Source organism: Tenrec ecaudatus, chromosome 1 (assembly GCF_050624435.1).
Source record: "Tenrec ecaudatus isolate mTenEca1 chromosome 1, mTenEca1.hap1, whole genome shotgun sequence".
In the NCBI taxonomy this organism is placed as follows: Eukaryota; Metazoa; Chordata; class Mammalia; order Afrosoricida; family Tenrecidae; genus Tenrec; species Tenrec ecaudatus.
In genome coordinates, this window is record NC_134530.1 from 306725830 (window position 1) to 306750606 (window position 24777).

Below are 24777 nucleotides of genomic sequence, written 5' to 3' on the forward strand. Positions count from 1 at the left end.
TTGCAAGGTAGAATTGGAACCATGATAGTGGGAGGGGGGCAGGGAAGAAACATTAAAGAACTAGAGGAAAGATGTGTTTCATCGTTGCTACACTGTACCCTGACTGGCTCATCTCCTTCCTATGACTCTTCTGTAGGGGGATGTCTAGTTGCCAATAGATGGGCTTTGGGTCCCTACTCAGCACTCCCCCTCATTCTCAATGATTTGATTTTTATTCTTTGATGCCAACAGATTTTTTAAGAGACATTCAAGCATCTCTGTCTCTTAAAAGCTATGGACCATGTTTAAAATGAAATCTTTTGTGCTTATAATCTTATTTTGTTTGCTTCCATTACTCAGTTCCTTTAAGGAAATTCGAAGGATTAGATGGAAGCCCATATTTCTATAAAGGTTCTAGGTTGTATTAAAAGAGATTATAAACAATTTTTTTTCATTTGATGTTGGTTAGCAAAAGTCTTTGTGTTCTGTTGTCCTTGGGACTGCCAAGCTCCAGAGCAGCTCGCAGCTGGTCGAGGAGGGGGCTTAAGGTGGTCCTGCGGCTTCCTCCTTTACACACAGGGCAGTCTGGTCTGCCCTTGGCTTTCTCCAACAGGAGGCTCTTCAAGGAACACGAGCATGGCATGTGAACTCTGGAATAGATGCAAATGTTGTAATCACCTCTTTCCCTGGGTTGCCACTGTTTCTTTACCTAGTTCCTCAAACTCCCAGCTTTCTCCTCTGCTATGCATTTTCTTCATAGCATAGCCTGCTGTGTGTTGCTGAAAACAATTACAAATTCTGTACAGGGTTAAGCTTTATTGTGATAGTGTGTATGTTTCTTTTTCCTTTATAAGCAGACCCACACTTTCCAGGGTCAAAGTACAGGATAGAATACAATCTTAATTCTCTCCGTCCATCCCCCATTTCATTTACTTTTTGTAAAAGATTTTACAAGTCAAATCCAGATGCAAGCCAATTCAGAATTGACTGTACTCCCAGGAAGGCCAAAAGTATCAAGGGAGGAATGATATACAGCATGGATACGCTCTATACCTGATTTTTGTAGCTGGTAAACTTTCACAGATTAGAAGTTACATAACAATTGTTTGCAGTTACATAACAGTTGTTTCTTAAGTTACACAATAAAGTGATCTTGTTCAATTAAAAAGCAACAACAACAACAACAACAACAACAAGGATATGGTTAAATTTCCCAACAGCTTCCTTAACTGGGTTTATCTATAACACTTTTGTGAAGCTAGTTGGCTAGTTGGATGCAACCCTGTTGGTTTAGATACTTTTCTGAGAATCTGAATTTCCAGGCAATTTGGGGCAATTGTATTCCATTTTCTTCTGAATGGGAGTCCCTGGGATACAAATAGTAACAAGTTGGGTAACAGAAAGGCTGGTAGGTCAAGTTCTAATGAACAGATTGCTTTGTGTACTATTTCTCCAGGATCAACACCTATTTGCAAATCCTTTAAAAATTATGAGACTTTGTGACAGGCTTCAACATTATCTGAAGTCACATGTCCAAGAAGGAGGAGTCCTGCCGGGCATCTGTTCCCTTAACACAAGTCAGGGATTGGCTGTGACAACACAGGGAGCACTTGAGACCTACATGCTGGTGAGTCAATGCTGAACCAGGATCTGTTTCCATCCGGGTTGAGAAGCAGACACCACGGGGCCTCTCTGTGCAGCACAATCATGTAAGTCTTTCATATCTCTTAGAAAGTAGTTTGTCTGAAATGGGGAAACAACTTGTTGGAGGTGGAAGAAAGAAAGCTTGTACTTTCTGCGCTGAATCGCCTGGTTTCCTGTTTGAAGTCCAAGATTAAATATATATTATCCATCTCTGCAGAAAAGTCTTCCTTTCTGGCTATATTTTTGTATTCAGGAAATGCCAACGGAATAAATTTTTTTATATGAACTAAAGTTTTAATTTAAATAAAAGTCAATGAAATTTAACATAGATTTCATGTTTTATTCAGAAGTTAGGTGCAATTACACAACCCAATTCTACTTAACATGTCTGTCCATAAAGACTATTTACTTCTCCCCCTGCTCAGACACTGTGGACTTGTAGTGGTCTGATTGCTGCTGACACATTTTGAAGAAGTGCCTTTTCCCCTTCCAGTCCATCTTGCTTCAATGGGTGAAACCAGGGGAAAAATCATTATTCTTGGAAAACAAGTTCTGAAGAAATCACTCAAGTCTATCATGAAATGACTATCTTGACCCAGTATATTCATTTAGCTTTGTGAATGTGCACACTGTTGGATGACTGCCCAAGTTTGAAATGCACACCCCAAAGTATTGAGGAAATGCATTTGAAATGGCATAACAAACAAAACTCATCTTTTACACGTACACAGACACACGCATCGTATTGAACTATCCCTTTTCAAAGCAAAATTAAAGCCATTTTCTTTAAGGAAACCTTCTGGATGTTATTTTTGCTCCCGGTAGTAAGACTTTGTCTTTCTCTGTTGAACAATGGATTACTGTGAAGGTGGGCTACTGATCACTGTTCGATTGTTAGAAGTTAAAAGCAGTTCTGATGTGCTCACGTATGTCTGGAGGAACAGCATGTCTACCATGCCGATCAAAGGTTGAACTTACTAGTTCTTCAAGTAGAGATGGTTAAAGTTATGTTTTACCCAATTAAATAAATTATTTTTACTACATAGATAAAACCAGTTCCCCCCCCCCACACCCCCCAGTACTCCATCACCTTCCTGCTCAGTTAACTTCACAAGCAGGCAATGTAAAATTTAAATGTAAGGAAAATACTAACATCGGCAATTTTGTAATCATTTTTCATAGCACACTTAGGCATTTATTTAGTCAAAAGTTATGTACATCTGAGGAAGCATCTTTAGGGGCAAGGGGAACTAGCCATCATCTTTCATTCTTAAGCTCATACTATAACACAGGGGGAAGGTTAAATATGAATCTACACGGTGCCAGATTATAATTTCTTCTAAGGGCTTCTGAGGTGCATTATATCATAAGCATTGCTTTCAACTTATCTTTGGTCCTGTTTTTAGCGATGAGAATACTGAGAGGAGAAGTGGTGTGTAATTAGCCTGGAATCACACAGCTAATCATAGGCCGAGATGAGATGTGAACATAGGCTGTCTAATGACACTCTGTTGGCACTCCTCTGAGGAGTTCCATGCACATGGTATAAAGTAAAGGAGATTGTGGGCTTAGGGGCTGCTCTCTCATTAAGAAACATTTCAAAAGGAGGCTGCAGACTCAGTTTGAATTCTGTAAATATTTAGTCTCAGGGTTGGTCTTCTTTGGTAGAAGGAGAGGGCATGAGTTGTTCTGTTAAAAAAACAGATCAAGAGCCAAATAGGAGTAAAATGATTTATCAATCAGACAGAATGAGTCCAGGTAGGAACCAAATTATGCAGGGCTAGTTTGACCATATTAAAGAATTTAATATTTCTTAAGTACAATGAGAAACCATTGATGATTTTTAAACATGCAGATGACATGATCTTGTTAAGTCTTCTAATAAGATAAAGGGATGAGACTCAATATAAGGATAGAAAATTATTCTGAGTCCAGAGAAGAGTTAACAGAGGTTTACATGGTATAAAACTTGAAAAGGTGAGAATATAGCTAACATATTTTTCACATACACATTTATGATATTGGTAGCAAGTTTTATAACTCAGGATGAAGGAGATGAAGGTGCGGAGAAGAAAGTCCAGACTTCTTATTTCACAAGCCGGGATATCAAAGGTGCTGTTAACTAACATACAGAAAAAGGGGAACTTTCTTATTTCATTCAGATATTAGGCAGTAGATTGATTTAAAAATGAATTCTGTGACCAAGTAAGACAATATGTTCATTATACCATGTTACTAGTTTTATAGAGAATCAGTGAGTCACATCATTTTAGAACCCCATGTATTCCAAACTCTGAAATTTACTTGTAAGTGAACTCCTTACTTAAGGTCACCTAGATAGAAACTGTAATTATAGCTCATCTTCATAAGAGAATCTGCAGAAATTACCAGGTTAGGTGACTGGAATATTTTCTGTCCACTTATTTTTCAATTATTGATGCAAACGTTTTCTGTTTTCTTTCTTCTGTTTCTCTATTAAGTTATCTAGTCTGTAATGAAAGAACTCTTGTGGCTTTATAATTTGGGCTGCCAAAAGTTTGAAACCACCAGCCTTGTGGGATAAGAAGCTGTTTACACTTGTAAAGATGAGAGCCTCAGAAAGCACAGGGGCAGTTCTCTGTCCTGTAAGGTCTCTGTGAGTCAGAATAACTCGATGGCAGTGAGTGGGGAGTAAGTCTATTTTGACCCAATTATCTTGTTCCGCTCATCTCCATTCCTTATTCCTTTTTTTTCTTCTCTTTTTCCTTTTCCTCTCAAATTAGGGTTTAAGCATTGAAGGGCCATGGACCCCCAAAACTACACTTTTCTACCTGGATTTATTCTGCTTGGCTTCTCTGATCATCCCAGTTTGGAGACGGTCCTGTCGGGAGTGGTCACCGTCTTCTACTTAATTACCCTGGTGGGGAACACAGCCATCATTCTTGCATGTCTCCTGGATGCCCATCTGCACACACCAATGTATTTTTTCCTCAGGAATTTATCATTCCTCGATCTCTGTTTCACCACCAGCATCGTGCCTCAGATGCTGGTTAACTTGTGGGGACCGGACAAGAACATCAGCTACGTGGGGTGTGTCATTCAACTCTATGTTTACATGTGGTTGGGCTCCATTGAGTGCCTTCTGCTGGCGGTTATGTCCTATGATCGCTTTACAGCTATTTGTAGACCCTTGCATTACTTGGTGATCATGAGCCCAAGCCTATGTCTCAGGATGATTATCATTGTTTGGGGTATCAGTTTGGCCAATTCTGTAGTATTGTGCACACTCACTCTGAATTTGCCACGATGTGGAAAGAACATTCTAGATCATTTCTTGTGTGAGTTGCCAGCTATGGTCAAGATAGCTTGTGTAGACACCACGGCAGTTGAAATGTCGGTGTTTGCTTTAGGCATTGTCATTGTCCTTACACCCCTCCTCCTTATACTTATATCCTATGGTTATATTGCTCGAGCTGTGCTGAGAATGAAGTCCAAAGCCGGCCAACGAAAAGCCATGAACACCTGTGGGTCTCATCTCACTGTGGTGTCCATCTTCTATGGAACTATTATCTACATGTACCTGAGGCCAGGTAACAGTTCTTCCAAAGACCAGGGTAAATTCCTCACCCTGTTTTACACCATCATCACTCCCAGTCTCAACCCGCTCATCTACACCTTGAGGAACAAGGACATGAAGAACGCACTGAAGAAGCTCATGAGAGTTGACTAAGAATCTACCAAAGGGAAGAGGAGGTGGAAATGATAGGATAATTTTAACACAAATAAGACAATGAAACACATTTTCTCATCAGCTTTCAGTTTTACTGAGACATATAATCCCTAGATTACAGAGAGCAATTGTTAGAGGAATTCTTGTGTTTAAATCTTTTGTGGTTACAAATGAAGTGATACCCTGTTTGCGTAGGTCTTTCATACCACTCCTGATTGGACGGTCTTCAGGCAAAACAAGTTAGAAGTTTAATTTTTGCTTGAAATATAATACAAAGGGGTAAGTTAACATAGGTTGAATAAATTAAATTTATTTTCAAGCCCTGTGGAAACTGTTTCTTATAACAAATCTGTCTTGTATTTTCACTCTTCTTGCTAAGATCTGCAATGACACATGCTTTCGTGAATGGCTTCATGTATCATATAATGTGGAGATTAAATAACAATAAGAAAATATTGATTTTGTGTATGAAATTTTAGCACAAGCATTCAAATATTTATGAACATTTATTGCAGGACAATGCAATCCAAAAAACACTGTTTACCATAAACACCACCTTAAGTCATATTCTCTACATTCAGTGGAACTTGGTTGGAATATCCTCCACCAATATTCTTTAATATTTAACTGGGTTATTTATTTAATATGAGCTAACAGAGAGAAGGCACAAATGAAAGTGCATTAAATGTGACAACACAGCCTTATTAACTTCTCCTTCATTTGTGAAGCATTTATTCCAGGATTTTCTGAAATTGGAAAGAAAATATGGCGAGTTTGAGATTAGTAAGCTTTCATCTGTGGAATCAGGAACTTTCTGGGAACTTTGGTAATTATGGTATTTTAGGTATGTGGGGGAAATCCATACACTGAGTGTGTCTTGTCATTTGTAGTCATCAAGATATATTGCAGCTTTTAATAGGAAAGTGTGTAGAGTTTGGAATTAAGCTTTGAATTTCCTTTCTTCAAAAGATCCTGCATTTAATTGTTGTAACAAATCTAGAGAGATTTAGAAGAATATGTTGCTTGAATATAAAAATGACAATATTTTCTCTTTTATTGCTTCATGATTCTTCACCTAGAAAAGAGAGGAGTCACTGGATAATATGCTTTCACAATTAGAACAACAGAATAACAACACACATAAACTATATTTAATAAGATGTAGAGCATTTGCTATGTTCTTATCTTCCACATAATATTTCTTTTAGGCTTTTTTTTCAGAGATGGCTCACTAGCTCCCCAAAAAGAATATGCAGGTGCAATGCTAATTCTGTATTCTTGATGTATCTAGCCATCCCACACAATTCTTTAGAATTTGCAAATTGTGTTCTGTTTTTGTTGAAATCATTTTATTAGGGGCTCATACAACTCTTATCACAATCTATACATATCTATTGTATAAATCACATTAGTACATTCATTGCCCTGATCATTCTCAAAACATTTGCTCTCCACTTAAACCCCTGGCATCAGCTCCTCATTTCCCGCCTCCCTCCCTGCTATCCCCTCCCTCATGAATCCTCGATAATTTATAAATTATTTTGTCATATGTTACACTGTCCCACATCTCCCTTCACCCACTGCAAAGTGTGTTCATAAACTTAGTATAATTCAGCGACCCTCTAGGACAGGGTAGTACTGCCCCTATGTGTTTCCTAGTTTAACTGTTAAGGGCGTACATACCCTGGTCTTTTTCTTGCAAAGCGGCTGGTATTTTCAAAAAGCTGATCTTGTTTACCCTGCCTATCTTATGGAGATAGACATGCAGAGACATTAAGAAGTGCAAAACCAGGCAAAGCCCAAAACCCAACAGAGAAAGTTAAAACCAACAAAACAATAACAACACACACACACACACACACACACACACACATCAAAACCAAAATAACAACAACGAAAAGGAAGCCACAGACAAAACTGGAAAAGCCTATGAATAGTTCAAGGTCTGCTTGTTGGCCTTTATGAGTGTTTTCCAGTTTAGTCTGATGGGGTGCCACACTCTGCATCCAAAGTCTATTTTTGGTATTCCCCAGGATTTTATCACTTTGCTCCCTTGCTGCTCTGTTGCATGTCCTTAGTGTTTGGCGCCAGAGTTATGGGGTCAGCTTGGGCACAATATCTGCGCCGTATCTCCAGTGCTGTCCTCCGGAGTGCTATTGTTCAGCGAGGGATTTTTGTGTCTCGTGGTGGGTCTGGCCCTATGGTCCTCTGTGTGCATTGTCTGCTCTGAGCAGGAACATCGTCCTCAGGGTTTGGTGGGCAGGATGTGTTTTCCTCTTTCTTCATTCCTCGTTGCATCTCCTGTGTGCTCTAATCAGACATGCCGCTCTCCCCAAGCTGTAGCTTCAGTGCTATCCTCTGAAGAGCATTTTTCTGGGAGGCGTGTGTGTGTGTGTGTGTGTGTGTGTCCACATATTTGGGATAGGGGCTAGCCCCGCAGACCTCTCTATTGGTTCCCTGGTACTTGCCAGTATGCTGTATTCACATCTTGATGCACCGGGTTGCAGACTAGACTCTCTCTTCCTCTTCTGTGGAGATATGAACAATGCCCTCCCCTTGGGTTAGTGCCCTATTCACCCACCAAACAGTTTCTTTGTTTTTCCTCTTTCTTTCCCCCTCCTATTTAGTTGGCCGCCTTATGAATCGCTGGATTGGTTTGGGTGCTACCCTAGTATCTGGACCTCACCCCAGGACTGTATGTATAGAGTAGCTTTTCCCATGTGCTCAATTTTTAAGCTTATGTTAATGGACTTATGTTGTACTTGTCCTTTTGTGCTTGGTTTACTTCGCTTAGCATAATGTCCTCCAGTTCATTCCATGTGGCAATGTGCTTTATGCATTCATTGCTTGCCTCTTTTGTGTATATGCCCAGTTGGGTGATTGCTGGTCATATGATAGCTTGATTTCCATCTGTTTTTGGTATCACTAGATTGATTTCCATAGAGGCTATACATTCTACAGGTCCACCAGCCCCTCCAACTCTCGTTACTTTGTGATTTTTTAAATTGGGCTATCTTTGAGGGTAGTAGGTGGTAATTCATAATTGTTTTAATTTGAATTTCTCTATGGCTAATTATTGGGAACATTTTCTCTATATTTATTGGCCATTTGGATTTCTGCCCTTGTGAAACTTCTGTTCAGGTCCATTGCCCACCTCCTTAGTGGGAATTAGTTATTTTCTTACTGCAAGCTTGCAAAGTATTATAGATTTTAGTAATAAAGTCTTTGTCTGATTTGTCATTGCTAAAGATGTTTTTCTAGTCTGTGGGCTCTCTTATTACTCTCTTGGTGAATTCTGTAGATGCACACAGGTGTTTTATTTTCACGATATCCCATTTGTCAATTTGTGACTCCTCTGTATTTGTATCCTTCCCTATTTCTGATAGCCTATATTTTCCCTGCACCAAGGTTCTCTGGTTTGTCCTGATTTCCTCATTGATGACCCTTACAGTTTGGGGTTTTATCTCAATGTCTGTGATCCACCTTGAATTTATTCTTGTGCCTGGAGTGAAATAAGAGCCTTGCTTCATTTTTCTGCAGGTACATATCCATTTTTCCAGTACCACTTACTGAAAAGGGCACATGCTTCCCATGTGATATATTTTTTGGCTCTTATAAAAAATCAGTTGTCTGTATGCTGATGTTTTTATTTCTGAGGTTTCAGCTCTTTTCTACTGGTATGAATATCCACTGGGGTTGTACAATATGTGCTAAAGTCAGGCAGAGCAAGTCCTCCCACTTTGTCCCTATTCTTGAGGAGTTCTCTGTTAATTCTGGGCTTCTTCTCTCTCCATATGATGTAGGCAATCAGTTTTTCCAACTATTTGAAGAAGGATGATGGTATTCATATCAGCTAGCATTAAACTTATATAGTGCCTTGGGCAGAACTGACATCTTTACTGTATTGAGTCTTTCAATCCATGATCATGGGATATTCTTCCATTTGTTGAAGTCAACCTTGGTTTCTTTTAATAGTGTTCTGTAGTTTTCCTCGTACAAATCTTTTTTTGGGGGGATCAGGTATATCCCTAGATATTTCATTTTTGTGCTTGGCTATTATAAAGGGTACTACCTTTTAAATTTCCTCTTCTGTGATCTTGTCTGATATGCATAGCAGGCACATAGACTTCTATTTGTTCATCTTGTATCCTGCCACTCTGCCATATTCCTCCATTGCTTCTGACACTCCACTTGTGGAGTTTGGTGGATTTTCAATATATAAAATCATATCATCTGCAGATAACGATAGTTTCACCTCTTCCTTCTCCAGATGAATGCCTTTGATGTCTTTTATTTGTCTTATGTTGTTGCTAGGACCTCCAGTATGATGTTAAATAGGAGTGGGTATAATGAGCATCCTTGTCTGGTTCCTTTTTCAGTGGAATCATTTTCATCTTTCCCCCATGATTACCACATAGGTTGGTTTTTCATATATAACTTGTATAATATTGAGGAATTTTCTGTCCATTGCTATTTTCTAGAGTGTCTTACACCAGAATGGGCATTGGATGTTGTCGAATGCTTTTTCTGCATCAATTGATATTATCATCTGGTTCTTATAATTTTTAATGCTAATGTGGTGGATAATACCAATGGTCTTTAGTATGCTGAACTCTCTCTGCATCCCTGGTATGAATCCCACTTAGTAATGCTGAATAATTTTTATATGCTTTTGTTTTCTCTTAGCCAGTATTTTGTTAAGGACTTTTGCATCAATGTTCATTAGGGATTTTTTTTTGTAGTTCTCAAGTCTTGTGGGATCCTTTCCTGCTTTAGGTATTAGAGTTATACTGGCTTCATAGAAGGAGTTCTCCTCTTATTCTGTTTTGGAAGAGTTAGTATAGAATTGGTGTCAGTTTTTCCGTGAATGCTTGGTAGAATTCTCCTGTGAAGTCAAATGGTCCAGGGGATTTTTTTGTTGCTATTCCCTTGATAAACTCGTCTATTTCTTCTATAGCAATGGGTTTGTTGAGAATCTTGACGTTCAACTGGGATCGTTCATCTGGGTAGGGAGTGTTTTTCCATGTATTTGTCCATGTCTTCCAAGTTGTTGAATTCCTTAGAGTACAGACTTTTGTACTATGATGTATTTATCCTTTTGATTTCATTAGGGTCTGCTGTTATGTCCCCTCTTTCATCCCTCATGCTTGCTATTGAAATTTGTTCCTTCTTTCTCTGGTTAGGTTTGCCAGAAGTCTATCAATACTGTTAATCCTTTTAAAGAACCAACTTTTAGCTGCCTTATTTCCCCCCATAGTTGAGGAATTTCCCTCTCCTGTATCTCAGTCCTGATTTTTATTATTTCTTTCATTTTGCTATTAGTAGGAAAGTCCTGTTTACTCGGCTCTAATTGATGTAAGTTTTGTACCAGTATATCAATCATAAGTCTCTCTTCTCTCTTCCCTTTTCATGTGTGCATGTGTTGCTATCAAGCTTCCTCTGATAAATGCCCTTGCTGTGTCCCAAAGGTTTTGGTATGTTGAATTTTCATTTTCCTTGGTTTCTAGAAACTTCCTGGGCAAATACCCCCTCCTTTTGCTATAGGGAGTTATTCATCCTCCAATTGTTTGCCCTGGTTTTCTTCATCATTCTTTCATTGATTTTTAGGCTTATGGAATAGTGGTCTGAGAGAGAAGGCTGTATAATTTTTATGTGCTTGAATTTACTCAGGTTCATCATATGTCCCAGGATGTGGTCTACCTTTGAGTATGTGCCATGTGGATTTGAAAAGAATGTGATTTTTCTGTGTTTGGGTGGAAAAACTCTGACTATATCTATCAGGTCATGTCGTCCAATAGTGTTGTTTAGATCTGTAGCCTCCTTGTTAAGTTTCTTTCCCTGTGATCTGTGTTTTTTTCCCCAGAGAGTGGTATATTAAAGTCACCTACTATAATTGTTGAGCCTGTGATTTCTTTTATCATCCTTTGGAGTTTTTGATTTATGACATTTGCAGTTCTCTTGTTGGGAATGTATAAATTTATTATGCTCACCGGTTCCTTGTCTACTGTTCCCTTGAGGATTATATAGTGCCTCTCCTTGTCTCTTGTTATGGCTTGTATCTTGATATCAATTTTGGCAGAGATTAAGATTGCTACTCCTGCTTTTTAAAATTACCATTTGCTTATTATATATTTTTTCCAGCTTTTAATACTCAGCCTGTTTTTAATGGGTTATGTTTTCTAAGCTAGTCTGTTAGTCTCTGCCTTTTAATGCCTGAGTTTAGTCCATAGAAATTCAGTGTTATTACACCCATCTGTGGACTCTGTGATGTCATGTACTTTTTGTATTGGGTGTTTTCCTACCTATCTTACCAGTTTGTGTTGTGTGTGTGGTTCATTCTTTCCACCATTGATCTAATGCTATTTTGGGTGCTGTTTTCTCTTTGTGGCCCTCTGGGTGGAGTTGTTTTTTGTTATGGTATCTTATTTGTGCTCAGTGAGTGTTGATCTTCTGCCCATACTGGGTAGACATGGATCTTTGGTAGGGATGGGGTTCTTTTTATGTATTCTTTGAGTTTTTCATTGTTTGGGAAGACTCACTTCTCAGTGTACCTTAATAGATAATTTGGCTGGATATAGTATTATTGAGTTTGTGTTATTTTCCTTCAATTTTTGGAACATGTTACTCCACTCCATCCTTTTATTCATTGTGTCCGCTGATAGGTCTGAACATATTCTTATTTGGGTACCTTTATAAGGGACTATTTGTCTTTCCCTAGTTGCTCTTATGATTATCTCCTTTACCTAATAGTTGGATAATTTAACTGTTATGTGTCTTGGTGAGTTCTTGTTGGAGGTCAGTCTGGCTGGTGTTCTTTCGGCCTCCTGAATGATTTCCTGATTTTCATTTATTAAGCTTGGGAAGTTTTCCTCTAAGAATTCTCTGGCTATTTTCGCCATTGACTTCTTTGTTGTGTCTTGTAACAGTAGTGCGATTATTTTAATATTGTTAATCTTCATAGCATCAGACATAGCTCTGTATTTTCTTATTTCATCCCTTAGTTCTTGTATTTCCCTTGGCATGTGTCTTTATCTCCTCTATCATGTCACCCTTTATCTGTATTGCTTCCCTCTTATCGCATTTTACTCCAAGCTGAATTCTGAAGATTTCTTTCTGTGACAGGTCAATGCCTGCTTCTTCTATGCACATCATTAGATTAATGAATTCTTCTGGTATAGTTTTCTGCTTCTCCTGATTTTTCATTGAGGTTGTTGAGCCTGTTTCTGTTTGTGTGTTGTTTTAGAGGAGATGGCACCATGTCCCAGAGTTGAACAGCACTGGGCTCTCTCTTGGGGGTCTTGTATGAATGCTTCATTAAACTACCTGAAGCTGGCTGCACTGAGGGGTCAGGTTGCCACTGTATCTTCCTCTGGTTCCACTCTTACCCTATCCAACCAGTATTCTGTTATTTGGATTGTGAGTGGGATAGTTCTCTCATGGGAGACTAGTCGGGTGGTTGTGGGCCCATTAGGATGGCACTTCATTGCTGATCTCCCAGGAAGCCATGGTGGTTTCTCCCACTAGGCTTGTAACACCTTGGATGGTGTATGGTGTTTCCCTCTGCAATTGCAGTGCTACAGAGGGTGTGTTTGTGTTGGCCCCCTCCCCCTTGGTCTAGAGCACCTTGGATGGCAGGGTGAATTACCTATTTGGAGAGATTTCCATGGAGGTGGCAGATGTTCCCACAGAAATGTGAAGCACCACAAACGGCAGGCAGGATTTCCCCCAGTTACTTGTAGGGCCTTGGGTTGTAGGCGGGAGTTCCCCAGCCATTTAAAGGGGAGCTCCCCCAGTCATTTGGTGTGTAGAGGAAGACAGGCATGATTTCCTCTACTGCATATAGAGCCATCAAATGTGGGTGGGGGCTCCCCCAACTGGGCAATCAGAGTTGCCCTAGGTGGAAGGGAGTGACATGGAGGCCTGTAGTGGCTTGGGGAAGGAAAGAGAGGGGGAAGGAAAGAAAATAGAGGAAGAGAGTGCAAAGACAAGAGCAGAATTATAAAATACACACAAAGCAAAGACAAAACAAAAACAAAGAAACAAAAATAACAAAGAAATAATAAAAAAAGAAAAATGGAGCCTTCTGAGACTGATGGGAAAGAGTAAAAAGATAGAAATAAGGAAAAAAGCAGATAAAGTGAAAGAGGAAGAAAGAAGAAAAATATATAAATAAGTACATAAAGAGACAGGTGAGCTCTGTCCTGTGCCAGGTACAGCACTACCACAGGGGGAAGGCTGGAGCTCTCCCCACTGGGTGGGTGGAGTTGCCCTAGGCAGAGGGTAGGGGGCTGGAAATCAGCAGTGATATGTGGAAGGAAAGAGAGGTGGAGGAGAGAAAAAGACAAGACAGAAGATAGATAGAGGGAGAGAAAAAAGAAAAGAAAGAGAAAGAAGAAAAAAACAAACACACTGCTATACTCGCTAAGACTGACTGTAGTAGGAAAGAAGAGACAAGAAAAAAAGAGAGTAAAGAGATAGTTAATCCCTGAACACCTGAACATGGGGATGGAGGGATTTAAACCCTGCCCTAAGTTGGCCAGAAGTTGTGCCCTTTTAGTGCATAATTGCCCTAGTCGGCAAAACCACTGTTGAGGTAGGCGGAGGTTTCCTCAGCAGCATAGAGCGCTGGACAGGGCTGTCGTAGCTCCCTTGTGAGATGCGCAGCACTCTTTAGGTGGAGGTGCCCTATGGAGAGGGCAGTGTCCTGCAAGCCAGCAGTTGCGTGTGAAAGGTAAGAGGAGAGAAGACAAAAGGAAAAAAAAAGAGTAAGAAAACACCCAACCCCCAAAACAAAACTGGGCTCCCCGACACCAATTGCTGTGTGAAAGGGTAAAGGGAGAGAGAAGAAAGAGAACAGAAAATAAGATCGCTGATCCCGATCACTTGACCAGGGGGCTGGAGGATTTCCAACCCTGCCTCAAGGTAGTGGGGCAGTGTGCCCACTTGGTGTAGGATGCCACAGAGGCCTGGGGGAGTTACGCTCATAGGCAAGATCACAGTGAAGGCCAGGCAGTGAGTGGTTCCCGCAGCAGTGTTGACCCAGAGTGATATTCTTTATGCTGATAGATATTTATTTGTTTTTATGTGTTTGCCTAGTTTTATTTTCTCTCTGATTTGGGTCTCTTCTGCATTTGGTTTGCAAATAAGATTAATACTTCACATACTTCGTCTATCTTTTATTCCCTTAATAAATGTATAGACCCATCATTAACTCAAGTCACAATAATATATTTAGACACACTGAACTCATAAAGTAGAAATCATCTGTATTATTGTGTGTTCTGAAGATTATAAAGATGATCAGTTACTTCATACTTGTGAAATAACAGGTACCTTAAAAAGTAAGTTATAATAGGAAATATTAATGGTGAAAATTAAATATATTTTTTCTTCAATTAAACTCTACTTTTCTGACCAAGGCCTCACACCAACATGAGAATTGATTACTGACTTTCTAGCCCATTGAATGTAAATAGTACAGTCAGTATTAGTGAAGTTGCATAAAGCAATTAAAGGGGAAGTAAAGTGTGAAACAAACACAACACTAGGTGTGACTCGGGACCAGAGTTGAACACAAAATTTAACTGAGGAAAAAAAGAGAAATCTTTATGATCCTTTATTTTCTTCATTAAAAAATAATTTTATTGGGGACTTGTACAAGTCTTAGAACAATCCATACATCCATCCACCATGTCAAGCACTTTTGTACATTTGTTTCCCTCATCCAAAGCTTCATGGAATAATGGAATTGAAAGATAATCATATTTTCCCATGAAAATATGAAAACACACACACACATGAACTTTTGAAATCCCTTTGTATTAAGAATCAAAAGACAATCCATGGACTGGACGATATTAGAATTTTCAGATGAAGAACTCTTACAAACCAATAGGATGAAACACTGATGAACTAGTCAAAATATGCAAAAAGGTTTGAAAAACACTTCACAACAGAAAACACGGAAATGAAGACAAACATATAAGATGCGTGGTATCATTAGTCATCAGAGAAACAAGATATAATTTGCACACTCACTGGAACAGCTAAAATTTTGCAAGACAGAAAATGCAAAGTCCTGTCAGGAGTCTGAAGTGACTGGAACATTCTTTACAGGACTGGTGGGAGTATAAAGTAATTTGATCACTTTGAAAAAGTGTTTGGCAGTATCCATTAAAGTTACACTATTCAATTCCTGGTATGAGTCCAGTAGCATTTAGTGCTTATGTTTGCTATAAGAATTGCACAAGTGTGATGACAACAGCTCTATCCATGATAATGAGAAGTTGATATCCTAATCACCTCATGCTACTGTAATGAAAGTTACCACAGAAGGGTGGCTTTACAGAACAGAAGTTTATTTTCTGACAATTGTGTAAGCCAGATGGCTGAACCTACATTCTGGCTCTACAGGATGATCCTTTTTCTATTACAATTATCAGAAATCCTTGGAATTATTGGGCTTATGGTTTCATCTGCGACTTGAATCTTGTTTCATATGAACTATTCATCCTGTGAGACTGTGTATGTAGTCAGATGTTTTTGTAACTCAGAGATGGATAGGATGTATTCCCTCCTGGTATGACCTTATTAACAGAACAAACTCTACTTCCCAAAAGTGTGCTATTGACTGGTAGGAGAGTTTAGAATTTCAACACATAGTTGTTGTGTTGCACACATTTGATCTGCAGCAACTAGAAACTGGTCAAAGCTCTCTTAAAAGTGATGTATTTATAGAATGGAATTCTAAAGGGCAGTGACACATAAATCACTGATTTATGTAACGACCTGGATAAATCTCTAAGGCAATGTGGAGAGAGAGAAGTTAGTTGTAGAGGACTTCTTATTTTGTGATTTCACTCATATAGAGTTAAAAATATAGTAAAACATCTGCTTGATACAAGTCAGAAAAGTTTTTATCCTTGAAATGGGTATTGATATAGTTATTATCTTTGGTGTAGTTAGTGTCTGGCAAGTGGCATAGAGAGTCTTGTAGGATGTTGCAATAGAGTCGTGTATTTTCATCTGGGTAATAATTATATGTGTAAATAGAGCAAATGGACTGACACAATAGGTGCAACAATGTGCTTAAACAACACAATGATTTCTAGACAGTGCTTCATTCTTATGAGTTGCTGTGAGTCACAAACCATTTGTGAGCACCCAACAACATGCTGATATAGAAAGTCACTACCTGAAATACAGGCATGTACATATGTAAAGAAGATAGGGAAATAGATCTATGAACATATATTTATAAGTTAAATATTAAGGTAGCAGACGAACATTGAACCCTACTCAAGTACTCTCTCAATGCAAGAACACTTTGTTCTAATAACTTGGTATTCTATGATGCTCAGCTTCCCGATATAATCACTGAAGACAAAAGGGATATACACGCAAATGTAGTGAAGAAAGCTGATGGTGTCTGGCTATAAAAAATATAGTATCTGAGGTCTTAAGGGCTCGAAGGTAAACAAGCGGCCATCTAGCTCAGAAGCAACTAAGCCCACATGGAAGAAGCACACCAGCCTCTATGATGAAGAGGTTTATATGGGATTAGGTATCAGGCATCAAAGATCCAGAACAAAAAAAACCCCAAAACAAAACATACCAATGTGAATGAAGGGGAGTGTGGAGTGGGGACCCAAAGCCCATCTGTAGACAATTGGACATCCCCTTACAGAAGGGTCACAAGCAAGAGACAAGCCAGTAAGGGAGCAGTATAGTACCGATGAAACTTATAACTTTCCTCTAGTTCTTTGACCTTCACTATTATGACCCCAATTCTACTTTACAAATCCAGCTGGACCAGAGCATGTGTATGTGTTCAGATAAGAGCTGGAAACAAAAGGAATCCAGGACAGATAACCCCCTCAGGATCAATAATGAGAGTAGCAATACCAGGAGGATAAAGGGAAGGTGGGGGGATAAAGTTGGATTTGATCACAATGATCTATATATAACCCCCTCCCAGGGGGACAGATTACAGAAAAGTGGGTGAAGGGAGACATTCACTAGTGTAAGACATGAAAAATAATAATTCATAAACTATCAAGTGTTCATGAGGGAGGGATGGTGGTAGAGGGAGGGAAAAATGATGAGCTGATACCAAGGGCTCAAGTAGAAAGAAAATATTTTGAAAATGATGATGACAACAAATGCACAATGCGCTTGACACAATGGATGTATGTATGGAGTGGGATTAAAGCTCTATGAGTCCCCAATAAAATGATTTAAAAAAGTTTCCTACATTAAAAAAAACGTCTCTATCCGTACTTTAAGGATCTGTGCACTTTACAATATGTTAGTTGACACTTCTCATGGATCAAAGATAGGAACACTTGCGTGGTCAGTACAGGACTGGGCAACGTTTTGTTCTGCTGTACATAGGGTCTTTAGGAGTTGGGATCTACTCGACTGCTGTCAATTAAAACCTCAATTAAAAAATTTAAACATACAATTCGAGATTTTTTCCTTAACTTTTTATTGTGAGTAGGGTAAAAGCTCATAGAGTTTTTCATACTTTCTTGCATCATATTGATTGCACGCTCCACAAGGTCACACTGCCTATCTCATTGTTTCTCATTTCTGAGATTCCTCCGTTCTTCTTAATCCTATTGAACATTGCCCTTGGGTAAATTATGCTCTTTTGATCTAAAAGTTTTGATTATTCGTAGGTGTGTGTACCCCTCTAGTGTGGTTTCTTTTTAGGTTCCCTGGAGCTGATTCCAATTTACGTTACCCAGTGAAGGAACCCTGGTGGTGTAGGGGTTACATATTGGGTAGCTGACTGCAAGGTCAGTAGTTTGAAACTATCAGGTGCTCCTCACGAGAAAGAGGAGGTTTTCTATAGCTGTAAAGAATTACAGTCTCAGAAACACACAGCGACAGGTCTACTCTGTCTGATAGGGACATTATGAGTCAGAATTGGCTCATGGGAGTGAATTTAGAGTGTGATATGTACAACAGAGTTACAGACTACAAAGTCATTCATCATTGTTTTCTTGTTTTGTTTGAATCCGTTGTTGCAGCCAATAGGCTCCATCCATCTCTCTTTTTCACTATGTATTTTATTAAGCATAATGTCCTTTTCCAGTGGCTTGTTTCTCCTGGTAAAATGCTCAAAGCATATACCATCCTTTTTTCCTTTTTTTTCCTTTTAAAAATAATCTTATTGGGGGCTTGTACAACTTTTATCACAATCCAAACATCCATCCATTGTGTCAAGCTCCTTTGTACATTTCTTACCTTTATCATTTTCAAAACATTTGTTTTCTACTTGAGCCCTTGGCATCAGCTCCTCATTTCCCCCCTCCCTCCCTGACCCCTCTTCCTAATGAACTCTTAATAATTTATAAATTATTATTATTTTGTCATGTCTTATACTGTCTGAAGTCTCCCTTCACCCACTTTTCTGTTGTCTGTCCGCCAGGGAGGAGGTTATATGTATATCCTTGTAATCAGTTCCCCCTTTCTACCCTACCTTTACCCCACACTCCTGGTATCACCACTGGTCCTGATGGGATCATCTGTCCTCGATACTCTGTGTTTCCAGTTCTTATTTGTACTGGTGTACATCTTCGGTCTAGCTTGATTTGAAAGGTAGAATTGGGATCATGAATGCGGTGGCACCGGGTGGGAAGCATTTAAGAAGTAGAGGAAAGTTGTATGTTTCATCGTTGCTACATTGTACCCTGACTAGCTCATTTCCTCCCTGGGACTCTTCCCTAAGGTGATGTCCAGTTGTCTACAGATGGACTTTGGGTCCCCACTTCACACTGCCCTCATTCATAATGATATGATTTTTGTTCTTTGATGCCAACAGATTTTTTTAAAGAGACATTCAATCATCTCTGTCTCTTAAAAGTTATTGATCATGTTTAAAATGCAGTCTTTTGTGCTTATAATCTTGGTTTGCTTGCTTCCATTACTCACTCCTTTAAGGAAATTGGGAAGGATTTGATGGAAGCCCAAATTTCTATAAAGGTTCTAGGTTGTATTAAGAGAGATTAAAAACAATTTTTTCATTTGATGTTGATTAGCATAAAGTACGTGTGTTCTGTTGTCTGTAGAAGTGCCAAACTCCACAGCACCTCACAGCTGGTGGAGGAGGAGGCTTCATGTGGTACTGCGGCTCCATCCTTTATACATAGAGGTGTCTGGTCTGACTCTGGCCTTCTCCAAAAGTGGCTCTTCAAGGAACACAAGCAAGGAATGTGAACTCTGGAATTGATGCAAATGTTGTAATCACCTCTATCTCTGTGTCACCACTGTTTCCTTACCTAGTTCCTCAGACTCCCAGCCTTCTCCTCTGCTATGCATTTTCTTCATAGCACAGCCTGCTGTGTGTTGCTGAAAATAATGATAAATTCTGCACAGGGTTAAACTTTCTTGTGATTGCGTATATGTTTTTTTCCCCTTTATAAGCAGACCCACACTTTCCAGGGTCAAAGTATAGGAGAGAATACAATCTTAATCCTCCCCTGCCTATCCCCTTTTTCATTTGCTCTTTGAAAAAGATTTTTCAAGTCTAATGCAGAGGCAAGCCAATTCAGAATTGACTGTACTCTCCGGAAGGCTAAAAGTATTCAAGGCAGGAGTGATAACTGATTTTTGTAGTTGCAAAAATTTCATGTCTTTTTTTTGCAGTTATATAACAGTTACTTTTTAATCACACAATGAAGCATTCTTGTGCAATTAAAAAAAAACCCACAAGAACAACCCAGGTATGGTCTAATTTCCATACTGCTTTTTCAACTGGGTTTATCTTTAGCATTTTAGTGAAGGTAGTTGGCTAGTTGGATGCAGTCCTGTTGGTTTAGATACTATTCTCATAATATGAATTTTCAGGCAATTTGGGGCAATTGTATTTCATTCTTCTTCTGAATTGGAGTCCCTGGCGTACAAATAGTTAACAAGTTGGGTAACAGAAAAGCTGGTAGTTCAAGTTCTAATTAACAGATTGCTTTGTGTACTATTTCTCCAGGATCAACACCTATTTGCAAATTCTTTAAAAATTGTGAGACTTTGTGACAGGTTTCATCCTTATCTGAAGTCACATGTCCAAGAAGGAGGAGTCCTGCCAGGCATTTTTTCCCATAACACACGTCAGGGATTGGGAGTGACAACACAGGCAGCACTTGAGAGAGCTACAGGCTGGCGAGCCAATGCTGAACCAGGATCTGTTACCATCCGGAGTGAGAAGCAGGCACCACGGGGCCTCTCTGTGCAGCACAGTCATGTAAGACTTTCATATCTCTTAGAAAGTAGTTTGTCTGAAATGGGGAAACAACTTGTTGGAGGTGGAAGAAAGAAAGCTTGCACTTTCTGGACTGATTTTTCTGGTGTTCTCTTTGAAGTCCAAGATTAAATATATATTATCCATCTCTGTAGAAACGTTTTCTTTTCTAGATATATTTTTGCATTCAGGAAATACCAAATGAATTAAAATTTTATATGAACTAAAGTTTTCATTTACATAAAAATCAATGAAATTCAATATAGATTTCATGTTTTATTCAGAAGTTAGGTGCAATTACACACACCCAATTCTACTTAACACACCCATCCATAAACACTATTCACTTCTGCCCCTGTTCAGACACTGTGGACTTATAGTGGTGTGACTGCTGCTGACACATTTTGAAGAGGTGTCTTTTTCCCTTGCAGTCCTTCTTGCTCAATAGCTGAAACCAGGAACAAGTCATTATTCTTGGAAAGGAAATTCTGAAGGAATCACCCCAGTCCATCATGACATGAGTGTCTTGACCCAGGGTATTCAGTTAACCTTGTGGATGTGCACACTGTTGGATGATTGCCCAAGTTTGAACTGCACGTTAAAAGTATTGAGGAAATGCATTTGAAATGGCATAACGAACAAATTCATCTTTTGCACTTAACACACACACCCCCCCACGTGTAGAATTGAATTGACCTTTTTCAAAAACAAATTTAAAGCCTTTTTTTCTTCAAGGAAATGTTCTGGATGTTATTTTTGCTTCCGGAAGTAAGACTTTGTCTTTCTCTGTGGAATAATGGATTGCTGTGAAGGTGGGCTACTGATCGCTGTTCAATTGGTAAAAATTAAAAGCAGTTCTGATATGCTCACGTATGTCTGGAGGAACAGCATCTCTATCACGCTGCTCCAAGGTTGAACTTACTAGTTCTTCAAGAAGAGATAGGTAAAGTTATGTTTTACCCAACTGCATAAATTAGTTATTTTTTTAAAAACAATTTATTAGGGGCTAAATTAGTTATTTTTTACTACATAGATAAAACCAGGTTTTTCCTCTCAGTAATTATCACCTTCCTATTCAGTTCACTTCACAAGGATACAGCCCAAAATTTAAGTGTAAGGAAAATACTAACATTGGTGACTTTAAAAATCATTATTCATAGCACACTTAGGCATTTATTTAGTCAAAAGTTATATGCATCTGAGGAAGCGGTTTTAGGGACAAAGGGCACTAGCCATCATATTGCATTTTTAAGGTCATAGTATAATACAGGGGGAAGGTTAATTATGAACCTACATGGTGCATGATTGTAATTTCTTCTACGGGCTTCTGAGGTGCATTATATCATAAGCATTGCTTTCAACTTATCTTTGGTCCTGTTTTTAGCGATGAGAATACTGAGAACAGAAGTGCTTTGTAATTAGCCTGGAATCACACAGCTAATCATGGGCAGAGATGAGATGTGAACATAGGCTGTCTGATGACGCCCTGTTGGCACTCCTCAGGATTTCCATGTACATGGTATATTGTAAAGGAGATTGTGGGCTCAAAGGACTGATCTCTCATTAAGAAACATTTCAAAAGGAGGCTGCAGATGAGTATGAATTCTGTAAAGATTTAGTCTCTGGTTTGTCTCCTTTGGAAGAAGGAGAAGGGCATGAGTTGTCCTGTTAAAAAAACAGACTAAACGCCAAATAGGAGTACCATGATGTATCAGACAAAATATGAGTCCAGGTAGGAACCAAATTATGCAGGTCTAGCTTGACCCTATTGAAGAATTTAATAACAAGAATCTACATATAGCCTCCTCCATGGCGGAGGGACAACAGAGAAGAAAGCGGGGGGAGATGTTGGACAGTGTAATATATGACAAAATAATAATTTATGAAGGATGAAGGGTTCATGAGTTAAGGGGAGTGAGGAGGAAGGGGAAAATGAGCAGCAGATATTAAGGGCTCAAGTAGAAGGCAAATGTTTTGAGAATGATGATGGCAACAAATGTACATATGTTCTTGACACAATGGATGTATGTATGGATTGTGATGAAAATTATATCAACCCCCAATAAAATGATTAAAAAATAATTTAATATTTCTTTAGTATAATGGGAAACCATTGGTGATTTTTAAGCATGAAGATGACATGTTCTTGTTAAGTCTTCTAATAAGATAAAGGGATAAGACTGAATATAAGGGTAGAAAATTATTCTATCACAGTCCAGAAGAGAGTTAACAGAGGTTTGCATGGTATAAAACTTTAAAAGATGAGAATATAGGTAACATTCTTTCACATACGCATTTACCATGTTGGTAGTAAGTTTCATAACTGAAGGTGAAGGAGATGAAGGTGCTGATGGGAAAGTCCAGACTTCTTAGTTCACCAGCCAGTATATCAAAGATGCTATTAACTACATACAGAAAAAGAGGAACTCCCTTATTGAATTCAGACATTAACCAATGGATTGATTTATAGAAGAATTCTCTGACCAAATAAGAAAATGTGTTCGTTATACCATGCTACTAGCTTCATAGAGAATGAGGGAGTCACATCATTTAAGAACCCCATGTATTCCAAACTCTGAAATTTACTTGTAAGTGAACTCCTTAAGGTCACCTACATAGAAAATGTAATTATAGCTCATCATCATAAGAGAGTCTGCAGAAATTACCAGGTTAGGTGACTGGAATATTTTCTATCCACTTATTTTTCAATTATTGATGCAAACTTTCTCTGTTTTCTTTCTTCTGTATCTCTATTAAGTTGTCTAGTCTGTATTGAAAGAACTCTAGTGGCTTTACACATTGGGCTGCCAAAAGAAGCTGTTTAGTCTTGTAAAGGTGAGAGTCTCAGAAAGCACCGGGGCAGTTCTACTCTGTCCTGTAAGGTCTCTGTGAGTCGGAATCACTCGATGGCAGTGAGTGGTGAGTAAATCTGTATTGACCCTATTATCTTTTTCTGCTTTTCCCCATTCCTTACTACTTTTCTTTCTTCTCTTTCTCCTTTTCCTATCAATTCAGGGTTTAGGTATTGAAGGGGCATGGATCCAAAAAACTACACTTTTCTACCTGGATTTATTCTGCTTGGCTTCTCTGATCATCCCAGTTTGGAGACGGTCCTGTCGGGAGTTGTCACTGTCTTCTACTTAATTACCCTGGTGGGGAACACAGCCATCATTCTTGCATGTCTCCTGGATGCCCATCTGCACACACCAATGTATTTTTTCCTCAGGAATTTATCATTCCTCGATCTCTGTTTCACCACCAGCATTGTGCCTCAGATGCTGGTTAACTTGTGGGGACCGGATAAGACCATCAGCTATGTGGGGTGTGTCATTCAACTCTATGTTTACATGTGGTTGGGCTCCATTGAGTGCCTTCTGCTGGCGGTTATGTCCTATGATCGCTTTACAGCTATTTGTAAACCCTTGCATTACTTGGTAATCATGAGCCCAAGCCTATGTCTCAAGATGATTATCATGGTCTGGGGTATCAGTTTGGCCAATTCTGTAGTATTGTGCACACTCACTCTGAATTTGCCACGGTGTGGAAAGAACATTCTGGATCATTTTTTGTGTGAGTTGCCAGCTATGGTCAAGATAGCTTGTGTAGACACCACGGCAGTTGAAATGTCGGTGTTTGCTTTAGGCATTGTCATTGTCCTTACACCCCTCCTCCTTATACTTATATCCTATGGTTACATTGCCCGAGCTGTGCTGAGAATGAAGTCCAAAGCTGGCCAACGAAAAGCCATGAATACCTGTGGGTCTCATCTCACTGTGGTGTCCATCTTCTATGGAGCTATCATCTACCTGTATCTGAGGCCAGGTAACAGTTCTTCCAAAGACCAGGGTAAATTCCTCACCCTGTTTTACACCATCATCACTCCCAGTCTCAACCCGCTCATCTACACCTTGAGGAACAAGGACATGAAGAATGCACTGAGGAAGCTCATGAGAGTTGATTATGAATCTACCAAAGGGAAGAGGAGGTGGAAATGATAGGATAATTTTAACACAAATAAGACAATGAAACACATTTTCTCATCAGCTTTCAGTTTTACTGAGACATATAATCCCTAGATTACAGAGAGCAATTGTTAGAGGAATTCTTGTGTTTAAATCTTTTGTGGTTACAACCAAAGTGATACCCTGTGTGATTAGGTCTTTCATACCTCTTCTTATTGGACAGTCTTCAGTCAAAATGAGTA

At 39.1% G+C, this 24777-nt stretch overlaps 2 protein-coding genes across 2 annotated transcripts; both read left to right on the top strand.

Annotated features, from left to right (window-relative positions):
- The first annotated feature begins 4405 nt into the window (after positions 1-4405).
- On the top strand, positions 4406-5332 carry LOC142437526 (olfactory receptor 2W1). The gene has a single exon (XM_075540645.1). It carries the CDS (start codon positions 4406-4408, stop codon positions 5330-5332), a length of 927 nt encoding a protein of 308 aa, XP_075396760.1.
- Positions 5333-23608: 18276 nt separating this feature from the next.
- On the top strand, positions 23609-24568 carry LOC142437527 (olfactory receptor 2W1-like). Its single transcript, XM_075540646.1, has one exon. The coding sequence runs from the start codon at positions 23609-23611 to the stop codon at positions 24566-24568; it is 960 nt and encodes a 319-aa protein (XP_075396761.1).
- The last annotated feature ends 209 nt before the right edge of the window (positions 24569-24777 follow it).

Excerpts from the sequence above, each read along its gene's own strand:
- LOC142437526 (XM_075540645.1), top strand. The coding sequence starts at position 4,406 with ATGGACCCCCAAAACTACACTTTTCTACCTGGATTTATTCTGCTTGGC.
- LOC142437527 (XM_075540646.1), top strand. The coding sequence starts at position 23,609 with ATGGATCCAAAAAACTACACTTTTCTACCTGGATTTATTCTGCTTGGC.